This window comes from Ictalurus punctatus, chromosome 5 (assembly GCF_001660625.3).
Source record: "Ictalurus punctatus breed USDA103 chromosome 5, Coco_2.0, whole genome shotgun sequence".
NCBI classification, from domain to species: domain Eukaryota; kingdom Metazoa; phylum Chordata; class Actinopteri; order Siluriformes; family Ictaluridae; genus Ictalurus; species Ictalurus punctatus.
The window spans coordinates 27334923-27360260 of record NC_030420.2 but is presented as its reverse complement, the minus strand read 5'-3'; the positions used below and the strand labels follow the sequence as shown (position 1 = coordinate 27360260).

Here is a 25338-nt window from a genome sequence, read left to right as displayed (position 1 = left end):
ACCTTTTATAGTTACATCTCATCTCGCCATGTTACCAAGGACTGGAAAAACAGCACTCCATCATAATGAGCTGGTATTGTGTAAACAGACTGTTTAAAAAAAAAAAAAAATCCGTTAAATATTCTGTTTCATTTAATGAGACACCTGGACTCTTGAACAGAACCTGTCCAGGTGTGCATTTGCCCTTGTCTGCGTCCTTTTCCGGGTGTGTGCGTATGGAGTCCGTGTCTGGAAAGTCCGGTAGTTTTGGAGGTGCAGCCTGGTTCCCTCGAGACTCGGAGGCTAAATGAGGAAGATACTGCTGTGGAAATCCGACACGGTTCATACATATTGATATTCGTTATGTAAATATACAAGCTCAGTTTCTCAGACACTAGCGTTAAGACTAGTGTATTCATTTATCAGGTTCCAAACTGACTCAGCAATGACTCTGTGGTCAAATCGCCTGTAGTTTAGAGTCTCGGTTTAAATGTGCGGAAGTCAGTCGGGTTCTGTGTGAACATTTACTGCAGTGCAGGGGAAAAAAAAAAAAGAAAAATCAACCATAGCACTGCTTCCCTTTTTGTGAGCATGGAGAATGTCTCCAATAAATTTTCTCAGACTAGGAGTTTCACATGTGTGTATTTGGAAGAGGTGGAATTCAGAACAGCAAAAGAAGAAACAAGACTAATTGTTTTACTGGAAAAATGTATTTGAAATTAATGAATACCTCTGAACATTAGTGAATTACAATATTCTTGCATTTTTTTGTTTCAATATACAGAAAAGTATGTCCTTAAATTTTAACACGTAGAGACATATGCAGAGTTTGTTTGCTCAACAAAGGTTTAGAAAACAAAGAAAAGGGAAGCGTGAGTTTAGACACGGGCATGGATGCATCGCTCTGTGCACAGACGCATATGTAAGGTGGTCATCTGTGCACTCATCAGATTTAGTAGTGTGTCTATACAATAAAATGACTGTATGACTCTGTGTGTGTGTGTGTGTGTGTGTGTGTGTTAATGTACTGTGTGTGTTCTTGGCAATAGTCGTCTTCATTAGAACAGGCGTTTCTCGTAGCTGAAAGACAGAAAAAAAGAAACAGTGTAAATAATACAAAACACAAAAATATCCCTAAAGTAGTGACATTTTAGACAAAAGCTGCAATAGCACAGGTCCTCCAGTAGAGGTCACCAGTATTCAACACACTTATAAAAAAAAAATTAAAAAATTATTAAAAGATCAATTAGATGGATTATAAAACTACACATCACCAAAAAGATGTTACTTGTTTTAAAAAATAGGCAATAAAAAATCTAATTTCTGTATTAATAAGAAATTTATACTGCATTTCCACAGGAGCTATCACAACAAACGTGCAAACAAACAAAAATTCATCTTCTGTACACAGGGATCCTGGAGCCTATCTCAGGGAACTTGGGACACAAGGCGGGAAAACACACACATTCACACACTACGGACAATTTATAGATGCCAATCAGCCTACAATGCACGTCTCTGGATCGCAATGTAAATCTCAATGCATGTTTCCTAAAGGTACAGACTGAATTATTTGTGTGGCTTGATGCGCAAAAAGAGCTCTGAATAAATCTGCATGCCATTTACAGTATACGTTATTTATTTTATTAATACTTGATTATTTATGCATATTCCTGTGTTAAAACCAGATTATGTTTTGTACATCATAAATTTCTTAAGGTTGCATAATGCAGTCACGAATCCATCTGTCCATCTATTTTCTGTACTGCTTATCCTACACAGAGTCGCGAGGCAAGGGACGCCCTGGATGGGGTGTGCCAACCCTTCACAGCGCACAATCCCACACGCACTGTGGACAATCTGGAAATGCCAATCCCCCTACAATGCATGTATTTGGACTGGGGTTGGAAACCAGAGTACCCTAACCCTGGAGGTGCGAGGCAAACATGCTAACCACTAAGCCACTGTGTCCCCTATGAATCTTAGCATTCACTTATTTACAATTCTCCCCTTCTTAATTCATGCATAAAATGTCAATGTCAGCAACTAACAAAAAGTCCTGCACCTGATTTTCATCATCTCTGCACTGACATGAAATCCAGTCACGTTTCCTCCGATTATACCGTATTCCTAGAGCTGCCAATCTTTACACGTCTTCTGTACGAGCTCCACAATTTACTAGATCACTAGTGATAATAGTAGTTCTAACTAAATACACCAAAAGAGCAGACTTTTTCTCCCCGATGAAACAGGAGATGAGCTAATTGACACATGAATCTACGATGATTGTTCAGGTGTTTTTTGTGCCACCAAATGGAAGCCCCGCCCGCTATCCCAATCGCACATGGAAAATGCAAAAGTTCTATATACACTATATTTATTATTAGGAATACCACCAGAAAAATCAGTCAAAAATGGAAAAAGTCACAGAGAAGAGGATGATACTGAAATTGACCTGAAAATTAAATAGGCCTACAACAAAGTGTCCAGATCTAACACTTTACACATGACACATCTAACACCACACACAACGGTAATAATGCTGAGAATTCTTCTGGTTATAAGTGATTAAATGTTTTTATTTCCCCTCATGCTCCAGTCAGAAGTCAGGCATGTTCAACAATTTAAGCAGCAGATTAAAAAGAGAAAACCTCAAACAATTAGACAACCAATTTAAAAGGATTCTATTGAAAATGTACTTTTTTTCCCTGTTTACTGTACATTACTGCAGAATCAGCTAAAAATCCATCATACAGCTGAGGTTCTGTGAGTGCCACTGCCAGCAAGCAGTTCCTGACTGCACAGCTTATACCATTACACACTCCCATAGGCTCCTAACACTGGAAATGATCTAGATGATTGTTTTTTTAAAATAGTAAATCGTTATCAGGGGGGTGGGGGGAGATCTATATCATACAACCCTCATTATGTTTTGCATTGCAATGCATATATATACACACACACACACACACAACTCTTATGATACTTTCAGAATATGTTGTGGTTCGTGTTCATCTTTTATGAGATCTGGTGCTGTGTGTGTGTGTGTGTGTGTGCACGTACCTGTGTAGACCGTGCACTCCTCCCTCCACCTGAGCAGATACGGTTCTTTTCTCAAATTTCAGATCACCAGAATACATCATCGCCCTGTGAACACAAAACAGACAATGAGAGACAGTAAACATTGATCGCTCAGACTTGTAGACCTGCATGTATACACTTCGCATGAGTCTCTGCTTGTGTGTGCCTGTGACAGACTGGTTTATATTTATACTCCGGGTCGGCGGCTGCGTGTACCTAAGTTGTGTAAGGCTCTTAGCTCCTATGTCCTGGCAGGAGTGCTGGATTCCAGCATGGAGGTAGGGGACAAACTTATGGACGGAGCCTTTGTCCTGTACGGCGCCTGACACGCCCTGGGCTACTTTAATCTTATCACACTCGCTGAAAGAGAGATGGACACACAGTGAGGATGAGCATCAATAACACACTTGTACACAGGCGTTAGAAATTGATCATACACTAAATGACATGCCACTGGGTGAGTAAGGGGGAGGAACTGGAGTTTTAAATTAAATCGGCTGGTCATGTGATCATGTGACATCCCCACTACACAAAGTTCGGAGTTAGTCTGACGTTAGCTAGCATGCACATGCTAGACTCAGTATAAAGGCTTGAGAAGCAAACTGAATAACATCATGCTTAAATGACAGTGTATGTATGATATTGTGTGTTTTCATGCACATACACATGACTGAATGTGTGTGTGTGTGTGTGTGTGTATGTGTATGTGTGTTACCTGAAGTATCTGGTCTGGGAGCCCAGGTTCTTGTCCATGGCATCGAGTGAACCCATTCCTCTGTACTTCTTCAGTCTGATGCCATCTGAGAAGAAATACTCGCCCGGGGCTTCGCTGGTCGCTGCCATCAACGAGCCCATCATCACTGAGAGAGAGAAAAATACCAACAATAATGAAATACTTAAAGCAATAACACTCAAAGTAAGTCAGAGTACAACATAGTCACTTGTTGTCAAGAAGATTTTATTCATAGTGTTACACAAGTCATCCAAAACAGAATATAATGCAAGTATACAGCTAAGCAGTTGGGGGTTACGGGTCTTGCCTTCAAGGAAGTCTGGTCATAAATTAAGACTGTCATTGGGAGCTTATCCCAAGTGATATACACTATATGGCCAAATGTTTGTGGACACCTAACAAGCACAGCCACAAACTTAGAAGCACACAGGGTCTCTCCATGCTGTAGCATTACAATTTCCCTTTACTGGAACGAACTCCAGTGAACACCTTTGGAATGAAGTGGAACTCTCGCTGCACTCTGGCGGCCGAATGAGGACAAATCTCTCCAAAACCTAGTAGAAAGCCTTCTAGAGTGGAGATTATTAAACAGCAAAGAAGGACTAAATCTGGAATGTTCAACAAGCACATACAGGGGTGATAATTAGGTGTCCACATACTTTTGGCCAGACATCTGGCATATTCGGTGTCTTAAAGTTTGTTGAATTAATTTTGCACTGGCAATGTGCACTTAATCGTTCAGCTCGGTAATACAATGTATACATAAACAGTATGATAAAATACAACTTGGCATTAATTATACAAGACATCTGTGTATTATATACATTTTAACACACTGTAGACTTATTTACATAACCTGATTCTGTGCTGAGAGAACATGAGATGGCTCCTATAACCATTTTTTCCTCTTTTTTTTTTTCTGTGATGTGATTCCTCCCCCATCCCCACCCCACACACATTTTTATAGACAATTGTTTGTGCATCAAAAGGCACATCAAAGTCTACAGTTTGGTGGCTATAAGCTTAATTTGCAAAACCAAAGAAGCAAACATGTCCTCATTTATCAGTTACATTTGGGTGAAGAGATCGTACTCCTTCAACGGTGAGCTTTTTCTGCCCTGGACTTGTTTTTTATTCCTCATAGCGGACTATAAATGAAGTTCCTCACCTGTGGATGCCCCCAGTGCCAGGGCCTTGGCGATGTGGCCGACGTTCTGAATGCCCCCGTCTGCGATGACTGGCACGCCGAAGCGCCTCGCGTACTCCGACACCTTATACACGGCCGTAGCCTGCGGCCTGCCACACGCCAGCACTGACAGAGGGAAAATAAATAAATCGACTATTATTCAGAACAAAATACACTCGCACAACTACACCACGTCAGACCTACATGCTCAGAGAAAAAACGTGTCTCGCTGACCTCTTTCCCAGCATGCACTGTGTCTTTAGTCCTGATTAATTAAACACTCAGTAATGGTTCATTCGATGAGTGATTTGGGTGGAGCAGATGTGGTCTGAGGAAGGTGGATACAAATCATTAGGTTATAAAAGCCTAACCTACTTGGGGTGTGAAGAGTGTGGAAGGAAACTGTGGATGAATCGATACTTGAACAGCTTCTCGATCTATAACAGCTTCTCGATATATATATATATATATATATATATATATATATATATATATATATATATATAAAAACTTGTACCATGGTCTGTCTGAATACTCAATTCTGATTGGCTGGAAGGTGTGCATTCAAACCATATAATGCACAGGTAGTTCTAAATGAATGTGCTGCCTATAAGCAACTGTAACCATAGTAACATACAGTTTCAGTTGCATGCAGTAAAGTCACAGCATCATGTCACACACGAACAATCTCTCATAACTATTTATTATAATTCATTCAAATACATGTAATCTCATCACACTACTTTATCTGTGTATGATTTAGAGCGGGAGGAAATCTCGATCTGACGACTCATATATAAAACTACTAATGAAAATGAACCGTTATTGTCATCCTTTCAGTCAAATTTTGCGCTGCAAACATCAACAGCTTTAACTCGTCATCACTGGCACGTGACCATAGTATAAGCGCATGCATTAACATCGTGTAATGTGCACCTAGCCGTGGATTAGCCGTTACATATAAAGTACAGGGTGTCTGAAAAGCCAAGGATCCAATGGCAATATCTGTTGAGCAAATACGTCGATCCGAACATGTCGAGCAAAATCAGCATAAACATGATAGACAATGTGTAGAGTGTAGGAGTGAACACGTACAGCATATGTTATAAATAATAAATAAAAACTATGTACAAGTAGTTTTTACACTCGTTGGTTCCTGTCTTTTTGGACACCCTGTATAATGCAGATATAAATTATTATAATGTTTAATAACTTCCCTTCTAATGGTCTTCCAGGGAATAGAAAGTAAATGCCTGAAACGCCCTTGTTTTGAACACAAGAGGGGAAGACTTATAAAAGTGGAGTTCACTTATAATAAAAGAACAAAGGAATCAAGTACAGTTTGCTCATCCTGAAAAGTTTCCCAGAGTGTCACAGATTAGGGAACACGTTCAAAACAGCCTTTGCTAATATGCCCCCCACAGCACAGATACTCCCTGCTCGAAAACAGGAAAAAAAAAATTAACCAGGCTATTTACGTGCACAGATTTGTGCTTACTAACAACAGTCAATGGTGAGGAGGATTTTTAAAACTGCCTCATCAACTCGTGGATGCCGTTTACTTTGCTGTTTGGCCAGTCGATGTTATTAACCTGTCTTTTGCAATACATTTTTTTTTTTTTTTATTAACGCCAAGCTTTTGAATGAACCTAAGCGCCCTCTTGTGGGTGAAGGAGACACAATAATGAATTAGTGGCGCTCGCTGGAGTCATGTTGACGACTTGTTTTATTTCCAAACTGACAAAAAGTTAACTTAAAATATAATTCATTTGTTTTTGTTGTTTGGTTTTTTTTTTTTTAAATGGAAAAGTCTAATTTAACTGAACCTAGTTGAACTCGTACTGTATCTCATTATACTGCTCCGAAAGGTCTCTACATCCATCTTATTATTTATTTACTTCTTATTATTTATTGAATTGTTGTCAGCTTTAAATGCATACTTGTTACACGAACTGAGATGAAATGGGCATTGTAGAGATGCACACCATGCAGAAAAAGCGGCTGTGTAACTTCTACTCGAACACAAAACAAGAGCAACCTTTTAAACTTGATAAAAAATAATAATAATAATAAAAAAAACGATAAAAGAGATAGCAAAGTGAAAAATGCTCATATTCGTTATAATGTGAAACAACTCTATGTTAGATGAGTGTGTTAGACATGATGATCTCGGCAAACTACAAAATTCAGATTTGTACAACACCCCCCCCCCCCATTCATCTTGGTTTTTCCTGTATTTAAGTGTTCGTACACACTTTTTTTGATCAGTGCTCTGCAAGATTTGTTGGAGTCAGCAAGTTTGCCAAAGCCCATGACTGACAGGTTAGTCAGATTACAGCAGGGGTTTCACATTCCAGTCCTGGAGAACCACCGCACGTCCGGATTCAGATTCAGTTAATCGGTTCGTTACTGAGACATCCATGCGCCGAATCAGATGTGGTGTTATATAAAAACCTCTGTAGGAATATAGGCGGGACTGGAGCCTGACACCTCTGCAGTATAACAAGCATCCAAAACCCCAAAAACCCAAACACAGCAACTACTACTACTACTACTACTACTACTACTACTACTGATGCAGATCCGTTAGCCAATCAGTGCAGCGGGCTGTGAAAAGTAGGCGGGCAGGATGGGTAGCACCGAGCCAATAGGAGCCCTGTGTCGGGGGCGTAGGACGGACTTACTGCAATATCCCGTTACAGTGGCTGAGGCTTTGGGGCTGTGGAGCTTTATATCAGGAGGAATAGTAAGAGGAGCTAGAGAGAGATTAAACACAGAGAGCGGGGATGAAAGGCATGAAAGAAGAATGGATGATTGGTGGAAGGAGAGAAAGGTGTAACAGGAGGATGAAAAAAAAAGGACAGGGTGATACAAGTTGGGAAAAAAAAAGGAAGATATAAAAACAGGAACAAATGAAGGTGCCCTAGAAAGCGAGGATGGGCCTACATGTTCCCATTGTTCTCAACAAACTAGCATTTCTTCTGCTGCCACTAGCTCATGGGGATTTTTTTCCCCAGCAGTGAGAAGCAGCACTTCTGCTTTCAGAGACAGGCAGGGTTTGTTGCCAGGCTACAAGTTTTTATTTGAATTCATAGTATTTGTATTTAAAACTACTTCGTACTGAAACCAAAAACATTTTCATTTGGTACGTAGGCTTTGATCATATTAAATGTACTTCAGTGTTGTGACACACCTTGATGCTGTAACTATAGCACAGTTTAAGTTTCTGTTCTGGAGGTAGTCGACACAATGTGCTACATGATCATATACTTATTGGTTTCCCTTAGTCCCTTAGCATGAATGCACTTAATTAGCTCACCATACGTTATTACACTACATGAGTTACCACTTTTTAGCCTCGTACTGGTTTCTGGGCAATTAAAAGTTGGGACTCGGCCACACGCTTCAGCTTTTAGTTGCCTAATGGATTTGTGCACAGAGTATGTGCACTACTTGCTCACAAGTGTGATAGATCTGTCGCCCTCCCCCCAATGATAATTACAAAAAATCCGACGTTTCATTCAGGTTTATTGCACTTTCGCATAAAATGATATCGGATACTTGACAAAAATTCCACCCCAAAGGGACTTCAGATGGAGCGCTCTATTACATGCGGGTCAGTCTGAAGCACTGCAGTGTGAACGCAGCCACTTGCTTCCTGGCTCGAAATGATTTCATTTTCACATCACTAATTTAAAATGAAAGGGATAATGGCAGACAGGACTTGGGTTTGAGATGGTTAATCAGTTGAGGATGGCAGATTCAGGGCTTGGGAAAGTGTGACGTGTATGACTGCTGGTCTCACCTTCCTGTGTGATGCAGATGGAGCCACTGCCCATGCCCACTCTCAGAGCGTCCACGCCGGCATCGATCAGATTCTTCGTCTGAGCTGCTGTTACCACTGAGAGAGAGAGATAGAGAGAGAGAGAGAGAGAGAGAGAGAGAGAGAAGGAGAGGGAACATCATTCCATCTTCTGTTTAGCAATATACTGATTTATTAAGACAACCCTTACTTTGATCCTGTTATAATTGAAGAAAGACAAGCATGGCACATTAGTGACATCTAGAGGTTACCCTGAGCTAATGTAATTTATGACCTCGCCTTGGGATAGAAGGGTTGGTCTGTAGTTTCAGCTCATTTGCACACCATTCGGTATCTCGTGGACCCCTTAATTTCCCAAAACTTATGAGTATAAGTACTGTTATATTAAACACATTGGGCAAATATAAATATAGTATTTATAACTATTCAACTAATAAAAATTGAAGCACATTAACAAATATGTATCAGAATATTTATTTACTGGTGCCATGAGCACTTCCTCTCTGAATTTTTAACCTATAGAACCCAAACAAGTTTAAGCAGTTGTTGAGCAGATTTATTAGATTATTTATTTTAAAAAAAGAAGAAAAAAAAGAAACAAAAACAAACTTCCTAAAGTAACATATTAATGTAACTGTATGACTGCAATAACTATTAATATTAGTAGCTGACTGATCACCATAATAATGTAAAAAACAAATAATAATAATAATAATAATAATAATAATAATAATAATAATAATAATAATATCACCGATCCTTATTTGAGCGCCAAGACTTTGGATCACCACACCATCCCTGAAGCAGGTCAAATAGAGTTTGTATATGCGTGTGTGTGTGTTGGCTGACACCTACCGTTGCCTCCTATAACCTGCAGGTTGGGGTATTTCTCCTTGATGTACTTGATCATGTTGATCTGGAAAATGGAGTTTCCTTGGGAAGAGTCCTGTTAGAGACAAAATAAGTAAGGGGAGAAAAGAGAGAGAGAAGAAAAAAAAAAAAGATATCGGCGGGAAAAAAAAGGAAACACTCACCAGTATGACCACGTCCACTCCAGCTTGCACGAGCAGGTCGAGTCTATATTTATCGTCGTTGTGTGTTCCTATGGCAGCACCACACAGAAGCTGCTTGAGCGAGTCTTTGGAGGCCAGCGGGAAATCTCGGTTCTTCTTCAGGTCTGTGCGAGCGATGATGGCCACCAAACAGCCCTCCTCGTTCACGATGGGCAGTTTACCTGAGGAAACATTAAACCTAATGAACCAATAAACCTAAGCAGATGATACAAGAAGAAATAAAACAAACAAACAAACAAAAAAAAACAACAACACTTCAACTACATGTCAATAAATGCCTGCCATATTTTCCTCACTATAAAGGAGAAGACATTGCATTGCTGCATTCCTGTTTATCAATCTCCTTCAGCAGGTACTAAAGATCCTAATACGCAACCAAGCTACACGACCATTACCTGATAAACTCATAGCTGCAGTCAAACAAATTGGCATAACTGCAGATATTGATTTTTATATTATTTCCAATTTTAATTCAAATTCAGTTTTAATTCTGAATTTTCAAAGATATTTCTATATTACATTTTTAAAAATACATTTTTTACTTTAAGTAACTAAGGACAGATTTTAAGTCAGAGAGAATACACACTGCATATTGTGCAAAATCCTTGATACAGGAAACGCAGGTTATGAACATCTTGAGTAAGATAAAAATATTTCCATATGGGATTTATTTGTTACTAAATTAAAATTCAGAAATGTAATTTCACACCTGATTTTTTAAAAAGCATTTTATTACTTTATTTTAAATTACTTTTTTTTTTTTTTTTTTTTTTTTACAGATACAGTGAGGGAAAAAAGTATTTGATCCCCTGCTGATTTTGTACGTTTGCCCACTGACAAAGAAATGATCAGTCTATAATTTTAATGGTAGATTTATTTGAACAGTGAGAGACAGAATAACAACAAGAAAATCCAGAAAAACGCATGTCAAAAATTTTATAAATTAATTTGCATTTTAATGAGGGAAAAAAGTATTTGACCCCCTCTCAATCAGAAAGATTTCTGGCTCCCAGGTGTCTTTTATACAGGTAACGAGCTGAGATTAGGAGCACACTCTTAAAGGGAGTGCTCCTAATATCAGTTTGTTACCTGTATAAAAGACACCTGTCCACAGAAGCAATCAATCAATCAGATTCCAAACTCTCCACCATGGCCAAGACCAAAGAGCTCTCCAAGGATGTCAGGGACAAGATTGTAGACCTACACAAGTCTGGAATGGGCTACAAGACCATTGCCAAGCAGCTTGGTGAGAAGGGGACAACAGTTGGTGCGATTATTCGCAAATGGAAGAAGCACAAAAGAACTGTCAATCTCCCTCGGCCTGGGGCTCCATGCAAGATCTCACCTCGTGGAGTTGCACTGATCATGAGAACAGTGAGGAATCAGCCCAGAACTACACGGGAGGATCTTGTCAATGATCTCAAGGCAGCTGGGACCATAGTCACCAAGAAAACAATTGGTAACACACTACGCCGTGAAGGACTGAAATCCTGCAGCGCGCGCAAGGTCCGCTGCTCAAGAAAGCACATATACATGCCCGTCTGAAGTTTGCCAATGAACATCTGAATGATTCAGAGGACAACTGGGTGAAAGTGTTGAGCTCAGATGAGACCAAAATGGAGCTCTTTGGCATCAACTCAACTCGCCGTGTTTGGAGGAGGAGGCATGCTGCCTATGACCCCTGGAACACCATCCCCACCGTCAAACATGGAGGTGGAAACATTATGCTTTGGGGGTGTTTTTCTGCTAAGGGGACAGGACAACTTCACCGCATCAAAGGGACGATGGACGGGGCCATGTACCGTCATATCTTGGGTGAAAACCTCCTTCCCTCAGCCAGGGCATTGAAAATGGGTCGTGGATGGGTATTCCAGCATGACAATGACCCAAAACACACGGCCAAGGCAACAAAGGAGTGGCTCAAGAAGAAGCACATTAAGGTCCTGGAGTGATCTAGGCAGTCTCCAGACCTAAATCCCATAGAAAATCTGTGGAGAGAGCTGAAGGTTCGAGTTGCCAAACGTCAGCCTCGAAACCTTAATGACTTGGAGAAGATCTGCAAAGAGGAGTGGGACAAAATCCCTCCTGAGATGTGTGCAAACCTGGTGGCCAACTACAAGAAACATCTGACCTCTGTGATTGCCAACAAGGGTTTTTAAACCAAATACTAAGTCATGTTTTGCAGAGGGGGTCAAATACTTATTTCCCTCATTAAAATGCAAATCAATTTATAACATTTTTGACGTGCGTTTTTCTGGATTTTTTTGTTGTTATTCTGTCTCTCACTGTTCAAATAAATCTACCATTAAAGTTATAGACGGATCATTTCTTTGTCAGTGGGCAAACGTACAAAATCAGCAGGGGATCAAATACTTTTTTCCCTCACTGTATAAACGGTTTGTCATTTTATCTTACAATAATGAAGTAAAATGAGTAAAGCAGATGGTAAAATCTAATTATAAAATTAGATAAATAAGGTTTTCAGTTTTTAGGTTTTCTCTCAGGGAACAATAGTGCAACCCTAGCAGGACAAAAACTACACTTGATTATACCATTTAGAGAACACGGTACAAAAAAATGTAAAATAACAATCTGGAACATTAATACGAATGAATAAATGCACAAAAGCAACAGGTGTATTAACTTTCTTTAAAGAGATGCAAACCTTTGATTTTAACCTTGGTTTTTACCTTTTTTACTCCTCTGAAGGATCTCGTTAGCTTCCTTCAGCGTCACACCAGCAGGAGCCACTACAAGGTCCTCCAGCTTCGTCATCACCTACAGACATTAAAAATGGGAATCTGCGTGAACCCTCTCCTCATACGATAAAAACTCAACGTACAAAAGTTTCAAACACATAATCTTGTATCTTTTGCGAAACATTTCTCCTCTTACTCTTATGGTTAAGCCCCTCCTACCTCACTGAGCGGAAGGTTATGCTCCTCCTCTTTCAGGAAGTCGATGTCTCGAGATGAGATGATGCCTACGAGGCAGCCGCCCATCTGTCCGTTATCTGTGATGGGAATACCACAGAAGCCGTGACGTGCTTTTGCCTGAAAGACGTCTTTCACGCGCTCTCTGGGGCTCATCACCACAGGATCTGTAATGAAACCCTGCTCGTATCTCTGAGAGACGTGGCAGGGGGTGGGGGGATGTTAAAATAGGCAAAAGTGTGCATGATGAAGGAAAAGGAGCAGCAGGAAATCACTAAAGCAGAGTATTAACTCTGAGGATAAAAACAATAAATCAAAGAGAGTAAAAGAAGACTCCGAAGACTACCAGATAAAGCTGAACAATATCCTTCCCTCTGTTTATTGCAGGGTTGTCATGGCAACCATTTCTCATCGTTCACACTCGTTCCGTACAATTTCTCACCCAGCTCTCATCATCAGTGTGCCTGATATAAAACGTTTTATGCTTCTTTGGTCTAAATGTGTCTTAAAAGCTACAAAACCTGACCGGTCCACTGTCAGACCACGTCATTTCCCTACTCACGCAGGGACGCCTGAGCAGAGGGCATGCGACTAAATTCTTTTCACTTCATCATATTTTTCTCAGCAATAATATAAAATGAAAACTGGTTCGATTTGATTTTTGAAATGATTTTGGAATGGCATTTTAGAATAGCTAAATAACTCCAACGTAGATGCCTTTATAACGTAGTCTCAGTGCTCAACACACTGTCGAGCCCCGAGTCTACTTTTGTTTTTCATATCGTATATCTTCTTACATGATATTGAAATCATTTCATTAGGAATTTATTTAACATTCACTATCCCATCCCTACTCTCACAGACAAAAGATGCATGAAGCACAAAGACTTGGCTCTGAGTGAGCAGGTAACAGGAGAGGAGAGATTTACCTTGACCTTTCTCACTTCGTTGGCCTGGAATTCTGGTGTGCAGTTGTGATGGATGAAGCCGATCCCTCCGGTGAGCTGAAGACCACGGAACAAACATGTCACAGTTAAGAAAATATCTGCTTAATGACACAAAAGGAATACTCCAGCCTTTTCTCAACTGAATCTCAATGTACCACAGAGCTTTAATAGGACATCTTTTTCTTTAATTTGATGATGTACTTCACATTATAAACAGAATTGCATCTGCTCTGCTTACAGCCATAGCGATGGCCATCCCCGACTCCGTGACTGTGTCCATGGGAGAGGACACCAGCGGCGTCTTCAGGGTGATCTGTTTGGTCAGGGCTGATGTCAAGTCCTACAAGGAAAAAAATTACATACACATACATATACATATACATATATATACATATATATATACACACACACACACACACACACACATATTTACATATACACAAGCATCCTATTCCACAGAAAGACAGTCAGTTCTATTGTTTAGCACGTATGTACGTCAGTGTGATTTTAAAACCACAATATTTGTGAGTGAAATGGATGTAGATAAAATATGCAGAACCAAACAAAATAACACAAGGCTTTGTATTTTTATAACATGAATGTGTATTCATATACACTCGGTGTTAGGGCTGGACGATTAATCGAAAAGTAATCGAAACTGAAATTCAGAACCTCTAACGACGTAATTTCCCCTTGTCGATTATTTCGGTTTTTTAATCCTGTTACTACTTTCCCTTTGAGAACATACTACCGCGTGTGTAGTCAACATGGAGGTGGACTCAAACACAGTCAACTGAGCAACAGGAGCAGTTTGGACCAAAAAAAAACCCACTGTGTCCCTCATTAGAACGCATTAGTAAAGAAGACACCGAACAAAATGACGTCAAATGTAATCATTACAGAAAAACCGTTTCAGCGACCAAAGGTAATACCACCGACCTGTTTCAACACTCGGAGCACCATCACGTTACCGAACATGAACAGTACATGGCTCAAAAAAGAGAGACTGACAAGCGCCCAGCAACAAGTACCTCCACAAAGCAGCTGTCGATAACAAGCATTTAAAAAATGCTACACAATATGAAAAGGATTCAAGAAGATGGAAAGAAATAACTGACGCCATTTGTTACAACATTATGAAAGATATAGCTGCCATAGCTACTGTGGAGCGCAGTGGGTTTAAACACCTCGGTAAAACTCGGCACAGAACAAACACTGTGCCACTGCAACCATATTTTCTCCAAACTGCGCTGGCCAACATGTACAAAACAAAAAAGGTAGCTGCTGCACTGAAGTCTGCACTTTGCAGCCACATCTGATCTCTTATCAAGTAGAATGATAGTTTATATAGTTTAATAGTTTGTGTTATATAGTTTATAGCAGTTCAATAGATTGTGTTTCCTTCAAATATTTTAAAATTAAAAAAAGATAAGAAATGTATGCTTACATTAAAAAAAATATCCAACCTTTAATAGTTGAGCAAATTTACAGTAAAAACCTTGTCAATAAACTATGAGGGTTAAAAAAAAAACAAAAACAAAACAAAAGCAAAATAATCGTCTTTTAATTGTAAACGAGGAAAAATGTTCAATTAATCAAGATTTTGATTTTAGGTCATATCGTCCAGCCCTACTCGCTGTGCATTTTATCAGGAACGCCTGTTCACCTGCTCATTTATGCAGTTATCCAATCAGCCAATCATGTGGCAGCAGCACAATGAATACATAAAATCATGCAGACACAGGTCAAGAGCTTCAGTTAATGTTCACATCAAATATTCAGAATGGAGAAAAAAAAACAAAAAAAAAAACGTGATCTCCGTGACTAACCGTGGCGTGGATGTTTGTATCAGATGGGCTCGTTTGAGTATTTCAGAAACTGCTGATCTCCACGGAATTTCACCTGAAACACCTTGTATGTGCATGATTTTACGCATTGTGCTGCTGCCACATGATTGGCTCATTGGATAACTGCCTAAAAGCTCAGGCGTACAGGTGTTCCTATTAAACTGGACAGTGAGAGTATTTTCAAGGTGGTGCATGAAACAGCACTGAAACGGATTGGATGCAAGATTTATGGTCTGCCTTTTCTTACTGTGGCACTAGACAAGACTGTCTTTATAGCACATCACCGAGGTTTCTTACCCTTAGGTACCATGTACTAACTAGAACACTCACTATCCTACGCCATAATACATACTCCCTACCTTCGGCGCTGAAGAAACGCAGGTGTCTTACTTACCACTTGATCAGATGTGAAATCAATATACCCTGGAAGAATCAGGAAGTCACTGTGGAAGAAAAAAGAATGAATGTGTGCGAGTCAAGCAACCAATTAAATGAGACAACATTCCATATGCGAGCTCGGCATCGCCCCTCAACAAAGTTCGTTAGGACGACGAACCCAAGTGATGTTCTCCAACACACTCGAACTACTCTCCTTTATTTAACACAATACATATTATTATACACTACAACTGCACAATATTTTGGTGTGCTGTTGAATTCTTGAATCCGATTGGTCAGGAGGTGTTGATTCGTTTTTCTATATGAGCAGCACTGACAGTAGTGCCAGCTGCAAGGTTTATATTGTAACAATTAATTCATGTGACCTTGTATGGCGTGCGCCAGCGTTTCCCAACCTGTTTTCGGTCACGACACCCTTTGAAAAATTTGAAAGATTTGTGGCACTCTACACAAACACTAACGCTAGACAGCGTTAAGCCTGGTTAATACTCGACTCGTCCGTAATAGCACGAGGGAGCGTGTGGCAAATATGACATCACGGAGTGGGCGGTCGAGCACGATGAGTGCGCGAAGAAATGAATAACTTCGAGGCGACTCCATCTCTGATCCATCCATGCGGGACCATAGAGAGATCCGGATGGCACAAAATTTATGGAAAGTTTTTTTTTTGTAAATAGTGATTTCGATTTGCTTTGCACATACTGTTGAAAGAATAAAGCTAAAGCTGAAAGTTGTTTTGGTGGTGAACCATGTTTTCATTCATCAGTATCTTCCCAAATAAACACAGTGATTAAAGCTCATTCTCTTGTCTTTATAAACAGACATTTACACTGATGGGTGTCCATACAGAGTGATCATTCTGTAATAGCTTTCTTTTGTCTCTATACATAAAGAGACATTTATACTGATGGGCGAATATATTCACCTGATTTAGTAAATGTGAGAAATGACGTGCAGGAAGCATCCACTTTTTGCTCATGTCTACAGTAATTGCTAACATTTGCAAATTGTGCCTACAATAAATAAGACGACTATTTAATGAAAGCAAAGGTCCATGTTTAATAAAAATCATAATGAAATGAATAAAAAAAAATAGGTTGTTCAATTTAGTTTTATACATGTTCTCATATTTGTAGCTGTATATTGTTGCAATGTGACAATGTTAATCTCAAGGTTTATTGGGTTTTATACGATTCTTTGCTCTTTTTTTCCATACTGTGGGTTTTAGTGAAGTGTACTGAAAACAAACATCGTCAACAACAAACAACAATTCCTCCTCAGCATTCAGCAACTACTGTACACTCGAGACGCCTGGTTTGTAAGCGTTGCTATGGTTGTTCTTACAAACTACTTCTCTCGGCTGCTTCCTGTTGGTTTATAGGACGATTACTCCGAGTTGCCCCCATTTGTTTCAAAAAATATTACAACGGCGAGTGCGTAAAGTATAAACGCCTTGTCCGTTTGTGGAGGTGCGCGTGGAGGCTTGCGGTGCGGAGCCAGGAGGAAGTATAAACAAGGCTTTAGCTACATAAGGATGAAGGTGATGGTCCAGAAGCATCTGGAGCTTTTCTTTTAAATCTGTCCGTATTCTTTTGCATTACAGACTCATCATCACATGCTGATTATTAGGATAAAACACACGCGTATGTTACACAGACTGACGTTGACGTGCTGCTGATGGATCAGCGACGGGGGTAGAGGAGGAGGGAATTATTTTTTATATGTAATTATTATTATTATTATTATTATTATTATTATTATTATGCGTGTGTGTGTGTCTGTCATTATTCGTGTGTCTGTTGTTATTTCAGGCATCAGATATTTATCACATATATTAAATGTTTTATACACATTTGAGCATTTTAGAAATGTTTGCAAGATTTTTACACGCCACCCCTGCTCTCATCAGACGCCACCCCAGTGCAGCAGCACCCTGGCTCGGAAACACTGGCGTACGCCATTAACGGATTTAAAATCGTGTTATTTGACAAAGAAACCCGTTTTTAACGTTGATGTCGTGAACGTTGAGAGACTTTATTAAACATTTCTTTATTGAACGGAGCCTCCAGTGTCAGCGTTTCCGCAACATTAAATGTAACTATAAATGACATAAAGTAGAACACAGAATTCTTTCATGAAGAAAATAATGTTTGTGTTCACAAATTGTTGTGGTATAAGAGAAAAACACTTTGGGACAGCAGTTATAGGAAAATAATCAACTTCAGGTGGTACACTTTCAGAAAGGATGTGTCAATGCCCTACACAATTTGTGTTAAATTATCCAATAAATGTGTTTAAAAAAAATAAATACATTAAAAAAATTCACACGACTGACCAACACTAATCGTCTAATCACGTTGCGCAATTTGGGATTCTGTAACTCAATATCTCAGTTAAAGCCTTGTAGGCATTTGTCCATAGTGTGGACAAATGCTAACAACTAACCAACACTCTTTTTGCTCTTTTACAGCTTTTCAGATGGAAGGCAGCGAGACTCTCGTCTTCCCAGGTGGCCGGAAGATTTGTAAGAAGCATCACCTCCAATTCTTTCATCTGTCAAAAGTTATAAAATGATTTTAATAACGGTCACCTGAATTTCATGCAATTGTTTGTTTATTTTCTGAGAATTTTAGTATTTTAGCATACGAACAAATAGCATTTTAGGATAATTGTAGGGAAAAAAAGTCTAAACAACACAACTGTGTTACTTTTTTTTTTTTTTAACAGATCTTTGTGTGGAAATAATACACTATGTTGAAAGCAACAAAATGTGTTGTCCTTAGACACGGAGGTGTTTTAAATTAACATTAGTTTTAAAGCTCTTTTTAAACATGTCTTAAGAGCGTAAGAATATTCAACGATACACGTTTATTAATTACTTATTACACTGTAGTCATACTGATACTAATTTTTATTAGCATCTTTCTTTAAGAAGCCTTTATTTGTCACATATACATTACAGCACAGGGTAATTCGTTTTTCGCATACCCCAGCTTGTTAGGAAGCAGGGGTCAGAGTTCAGGGTCAGGCATGATACGGCACCCCTGGAGCTGATATGGTTAAGGGCTTTGCTCAAGGGTTCAAAAGTGGCAGCTTGTTTGTGCTGGGGCTTAAACCCCTGATGTTCTGGTCAGTATCTTACAGCCTTAATGTGTTGTTAATGTGTAGTAATAAAATCCATGTTGTCCTTAGGTCCTTATTACACATTCACCTTAAAGTATATTAGGAAAGCTGGGCAGTTCTGAGTGTAAGATGAGTCTGGAGGTTAAAATAACATCCGTCTTTTGGCACTGGACCCTGCGGTCATGCTTTAAGTTTGACGTCAAAGTCAACACACTCCACTGGAGCTTTATTTCCACACGTGGGATGTACAAGTCTCGGTTTAGGCTTGGAAACTTTACCTATTTGTGTGGTTTCTTGAGCACTGAGCAGAGCTGTATGGCGTAAACACAGGGTGTAGTCATATTTAAATGAAAGTGTATACATGGTCACTAGCAAAATAAATCTAATTTTAAATCACTTGCCTGTTTACACAGTCAAGATTTATGTCAATGGTTTTAAGACTGTGGTGTCTGGAAAACTGTTTATCTCAGAAAGACGACATGTCTCTAAACCCTGAAGCTCTTTCCAGAATAAATCAACCACTGCTGGAACGTGTAACCTAAAACTGAGCAGTGTCACTGGTGGGCTGGCGTAACTTACTAATTTGCCATGCCATTACTGCCATTAGTATGGCCTTAGAAGTAGTACATCTTACTTGGTTTAGGAGCTTCTATTTAAACAAGTCCTGGTCCATAATTAATAAATGATGCAAGATAACCCCAAACACTGGCACAGTAGGGAAAGTGTTATAGTTAAATACACCAAAATAGCAGTCTTAAATGGGTCAGGCTGTTTATAAATATCACAATGGTCTGCATTTTATAAGTCATTATAAACTGATTTGTGTGTGGGAGAGAAGGCTTGAGGTAAAATCCTGTTTTGTTTACTTTAATAACTGTCCCAGAACGCGGTGTTCATTGTCAGGGGTTTGAGCGTTTCCATGTTGCTGTTAAACACAGGAGTGATAAACAGAGAGCCGAATGTTTTATATTTGTCTTACAGTTTAGTTCTGTTGTAGATCATTTTACCAAGGATAATTTACTAAATAAAAAGTCTAGAACATTTGTTATCTAGCAGGGTTTTTTTTTCTTTTAGTTGATCTACATTTAACAACTTCGTAAACCTTTCCACACGTTAAATGTTTCTGAACGCAGCCTAACAGAAGCCAGTTCACCGCAATGCTCCATACTGTATATAGTATAGAGTTAGCTGGCTGCATGCTACATACTTGTAAGTGAGGCCATCACCAGAACCGAAGAGCTGCTGTCCGGTCAGACCATCTTCAGGAACGTAGCCGGTCTGTCCGCTAATCAGGTAGTCCGCCATTGCGCAGGAATTACGGTGAAAACTTGATATTTTACGGAGAGGAGTGCGGAGAAGGAACGCGTCCCAATGTGAGACAGTACCGTTACGGCTAACTTGTGCGGGGTTCACCGCCGCGGTCCGACACAGATCGCTGAATTTAGCGCCGGAAATTAACTCCGATAACGAATTGTGTTGCTTGATCGTTATTACTGGGAAACAATCTCCCTTTTTTTCATCTGTTCAGCGAGTGGAGGGCCGGCCTCGGCTCCGTGGTACCAACTACAAGCACACGTGTCTGTCTAAAGCGCGACCTTGCGTTCCGCGGGTATAAATAAAGTAGGGTTTTCGTCATTTCCGGTTTGAGACCCCGCCCAGATTTTCAAAACACCTTTCCACAGCAGTCCGTTGCAGTGTTGCCAACTTAGTGACTTTGCCGCGACTTTGTTTAAACCCCTTTACCAACTTTAATTCAAAATAGAGCCTAGCGACTTTTGGAGCAAACCCTAGTGACTGTCCTGAGCTCTATACGGCTCTCTAGCTCACATCACAGCCGAGTTAAAGAGCAGGTTCACCCGACTCACCGTCCGTGTGTAATGTCTGACTGATTTACGCCGCCGACCAATCGTGAATTACCACTGTTTCCCAACAACCAATCATGGAGCACTACTGTTTCTCAACAACCAATCACCGATTACCACTGTTTGTCCCGCCCTCGCACTATTTCATTGTTCGTTTCCATTCTCGGAGATCTTTACAAGTAACAAAGCGAACAGTTTTTTTTTCCCTTCATGATTGTGTTTATAGAAACGATAGTATTTTATATGCAGTATTTAATGCATAAAAGTTTAGTTTCTAATGCCAAGACGAAGGATGTCTTCATTTTATAAGAAGTCAATTCTTCAATACATAAAAATGATGTTATTTTCTCTTCTGGTAAAACTGCATTCTATGCCATTTTATTATATTCTAAGTGAAAAATCTTCATGCACCTTAATTTGTAATTTGATACGTCACTGGTCGTGATGAATAAATTAATATGCATATTAGTATGTGACGTCACCAAGACAGAAGTTCATGACTTCTGGCGACATTATGAGCGTTCTAGGAAGGGTGTTTTGAAGACCACTCTCCTTGAAAACAGAGGGAGATGTTGGTTTGCATTCAAACAAATATTAAGTATTTCACTAAGAAATATCTCCATGATAACCATGATGACCTTGTGTGTGGTGTGTTTGTGTTTGTGATCTTTCAAACTTTTTTTTTTTATTATGCATTATAAAAAATCATATCCCGTCCCCTTACAGTAAAGTCACATGAACTTTGTGAATAATCACATCATTCACGTGGGTTTTAGACACTTCTACACTGTGTTTCACACATTTTCACGTTTTTTAAAATGACTTTTATGACGTTTCCATGACTTTTACACACAATTACTCAATTTTCATGTGTTAATTTTTGTACGTGTAAGGCATATGATTTCCTCACACGAATAAAAATCTAAATCTTTTTACGCGATCACATATTCACATGATGCCACGTGTGTTAACTTGAGATCACGTGCAATTTCACGTGAAAAAAACCCCCAATAAAAAATGCACCCCCCCCCCCCCCCCCCACACACACACACACACACATACGATCGTTAATAATATAATCACCTGTGAAAAATGATAATCACAGGAAATTATTTTTTGTGTATGGCCAAGTATAGCTTTAACAGACTTTTTTTTTGTGAGTCAAATGACCGACATGAAAGTACACATGGATTGAGGTGGATTGTTTATTGTTTATTTTCAGAAACTGATTTATCCTGGTCAAGATAGCTGTGATTTAAACAATTGTGTTTTTTTTATATCTTGGGAAACAGAACCAACAGGTTCAATAGAAAATATGGTGAGCAGGTACATACGTGGTCAGGATTCCTTCGATTGTGGTGGAGTGGGATTTAAAAACAGTTCCACTCTCATCTTTAGATTAGAAATAGTTGGATGTTGCGGGAAAACTGTAGGGATTTATTTGCCTCTGGTAAACATTCCTCCAGGCACTTTTTATTCAGCAGTTTAAATGAGTCTTGAGTGATCCACCTTGTAAATCTACCACCCTTCTTTTCCATCTTATTTGGATGAATGTCAGAACATATCACTCTTCTTGTTGGGGGGGGGGCACAATGATGATGATGATGATGATGTAGGGTGTTGGGTTTAATCTCAAAGTCTGGTTAGTGCTTGTGTGAAGCTTTTTTTTATGTTCTCTCCATGTACATATGGGTTTCCTTCTACTGGCTAAAATATGCTGGCGTATAGATGAATCTAAATTGCTCTCATTCGTAGCGTATCCCGACCTTGCACCCAAGCGTTCCCAATATAGGCTCCAGATTCACCGCAACCATGACGATTATAAAACAGTTACTACAGATGAATGAACTGTTGAGGTTTTTAATTACGCCAAGTTTGATATTTACATACAAAATTGCTATGGGCTTACTATAGCCAACAATATCAAGAGCATTTAAACATGCTTTTTTACCCCACCAACAACCCACAGGACACCCCCAAAAAGCCATACACGTATAGTAAATAGTAGGGATGTCATGATCAGATGATTTGGATCAACGCATCAATTAAATGTGCAGTGTTTGAAATGAACTGAGTCAACAATCATAGCATTACATGTTGAGGCAGAGTAATGATGCATACAATCATTACTTTATGTAATATGTCTTTTTTTTTTTTTAAATGATACGTAAAGACTGGCAAGCTGATTTGCTCATATATTCTGATACTTAAAATAGTCCTTCTCTGGCTCATCATTCTTGAATTAACAATGGCCAAATAAAAAGATTATGGTATTGTGCCATTGGAGATTCAATGGTATAATCAAATATCAAATCAATTCAGTGATATCGTCAAATATTGAATCTTTGCCTTAAGAACTGAGATCATATTGTATTGTCTGGAAGACTGAAGTTTATATCAATAGGTTATATTGTGTACTACTACTGATTTATAGCTTGTTTTTTTCACTTGGACTGTACTATAATAAGAGCGAGTCTGCAAATCTCTGTATCTTCAGTCCGAGTGCCTTTGAATGACAAGGATATAAAAAATTCACAATTTTACATATCCTTAAGAAACAAGTTTCAAATTTTTGCAGTTCTGTCAAACAGGAAAAAGCTGATTTTCAGAATATAGTGCCTCCTGGGTGGTAGGTAGAGCGCAGTGATGTAGTATTGGGCGTGGCTGTGTTTTCTCTATCTTTTGGATGCATGTATACATAGGACATCCCATGGGGTTAATTTTATCTCAGGCTCTCAGGACTGGCTATATTTGGCTACAAGGTGCAATGGTTACACGTGCCACACAAGCACGTGAGCACACAGAAACGGAAATGGACGTGAGTCAAAGGCACATTTAACTTGCTCATGAAGGTTTCTAAAAGACAAATGGTAAAGGGTTATTTACTAGAGAAAGACACCATTAACTCACTAATTTGTTGAAATAAGAACATTTTCCCCTTTCATTATATATTTTAAAAAAAAAAAAAAAAAAAAAAAAAAAAAAAAAAAAATTTATTATAATAAGGACACGTGGTGTGTGTGTGTGTGTGTGTTTTCGTGTACGTACTGAACAAACACACAGGACTCAATATCTGGTTTAAAAACCTTCTCTCAGTAACTATTTCTGTATTAATGTACAACCGTTGAAAATTACAGCATGTTTCATTGTTTTTAAATGAGCTAACTATCAACAGCCATCTTTCAAGGAAAAAAAAAATCAACTCAGAGTGAGAAGCAAAAAGAGAAAGGCTGAAAGAAAAACAAAAAAACAGAACCATTGATTAACGGGAGGAACCAGCTGGAAGAGCGGCAGTCCATGTTTCAGGAGTGTTTTAAACTCTCGCTTTGTGTGTGTTGTGAGCTGATATGAAGGTGTAAAGAAATGGGGCATGAATCAGGATACCATCATGCTATTCTGAAACACTGGAGCTGAGAAACTGATGGGGGAAGAGTAGGAGAGAAGGAGAGAGGGAGCGCACAGGAGAGAATACATCATATATGACCAGACATGTGAACGAGAAACAGCACAAAAGAATAAACAAAAGTGAAGGATGGGGAGGTGAGGGGGATCTTTGGAGCGAGGGACAGATGGAGAGGGATGAAGGGATGACAGAAAAGAGAAATAACGCTGAGAGCGTGTCGGATGGACGTTCAGGTGTCGTGAAAGTCCTTCAGCAGTGTGCGTCTCTTCTGTTCAGCAATGTGCATCTGATTTTCCAAATCCTACAAAAAAATATTAAGAGTTCATTTAATTCAACACAAAACACTCAACAACAACAAAAAGCCACACAAACGATACATGCTACGCTAGATCGATTTTCAAAGCACCGATGTGTAAAAACGGGTCATCTCATGATATATTGCATACTGCATTTTAAGCACCGCAGTATAACTTTCTCTGAATGAGCTGACAAGAGCATAGCGTACTGCACCGGTATATACTGTACATTACATACTACTCCTCAAAGTAGGATGCAAATATGTGAGAGTGATCATTTCACATACAAATCATGTGACTGCGTATCAGTCAAATTCACTTGTCAGCCCAGTCCCTCTTATAACTTTAGACCACATTATTACTGTGACCCAAGACAATGATGCAACAGAGCAGAGGCTGTAAAGCAACCAAAAAGCACCTTAACTTTAACAAGAGTGCAGTGTTAATACAGTAATAACAAGCATTTTGCAGCCACAGAATAAAAAAATAATAATAAAATAAAAATAAAAATCCCCTCAACTTTAAGGAACCATAAATATATTTCACCAAATTGACATGGAAATGTTTTTTTTTTTTTCTTTCTCCATTTCCTAAAACAGTCAATGTCATGCATTGATCAAGTTGTTGAACAGTTTTGCATGGTAAAAATAATA

At 39.2% G+C, this 25338-nt stretch overlaps 2 protein-coding genes across 5 annotated transcripts in view; both read right to left on the bottom strand.

Moving 5' to 3' along the window:
• Nucleotides 1-670: 670 nt before the first annotated feature.
• impdh2 (IMP (inosine 5'-monophosphate) dehydrogenase 2) lies at nt 671-20742 on the bottom strand. Of its 3 annotated transcripts, XM_017468746.3 has the most exons (16): nt 20332-20741; nt 18447-18554; nt 15997-16045; nt 13994-14095; nt 13738-13812; nt 12794-13000; nt 12566-12653; nt 9837-10036; nt 9658-9748; nt 8785-8880; nt 7664-7735; nt 4962-5105; nt 3776-3920; nt 3277-3420; nt 3043-3126; nt 671-1059 (listed from the first exon to the last, which is right to left on the bottom strand). In XM_017468746.3, the coding sequence occupies exons 4-16, from the start codon at nt 14033-14035 to the stop codon at nt 1038-1040; spliced, it is 1410 nt and encodes a 469-aa protein (XP_017324235.1). In that variant the 5' UTR covers nt 14036-14095; nt 15997-16045; nt 18447-18554; nt 20332-20741; the 3' UTR covers nt 671-1037. The 3 variants fall into 3 exon arrangements, with proteins under 3 accessions (XP_017324235.1, XP_017324232.1, XP_017324234.1); XM_017468743.3 differs by lacking the exon at nt 18447-18554 and having other exon boundaries at nt 20332-20742; XM_017468745.3 differs by lacking the exons at nt 7664-7735; nt 18447-18554 and having other exon boundaries at nt 20332-20736.
• A 3316-nt stretch (nt 20743-24058) lies between these two features.
• arih2 (ariadne homolog 2 (Drosophila)) overlaps nt 24059-25338 on the bottom strand; it is a 17091-nt gene continuing 15811 nt past the window's right edge. For both annotated transcript variants that reach the window (XM_017468382.3, XM_017468383.3), the window contains exon 14: nt 24059-24690. In XM_017468382.3, the coding sequence (XP_017323871.2) occupies nt 24619-24690 (72 nt within the window). In that variant the 3' untranslated portion in view covers nt 24059-24618. The remainder of the gene's footprint in view (nt 24691-25338) is intronic.

Coding starts and splice junctions, on each gene's coding strand:
- impdh2 (XM_017468743.3), bottom strand. CDS start 20,429: ATGGCGGACTACCTGATTAGCGGACAGACCGGCTACGTTCCTGAAGAT. Junction 12,654..12,793: donor ATAACCTTCCGCTCAGTGAG/GTAGGAGGGGCT, acceptor TAATGTCTGTAG/GTGATGACGAAGCTGGAGGA. Junction 1,060..3,042: donor GGAGTGCACGGTCTACACAG/GTACGTGCACAC, acceptor TCTGTCTTTCAG/CTACGAGAAACGCCTGTTCT.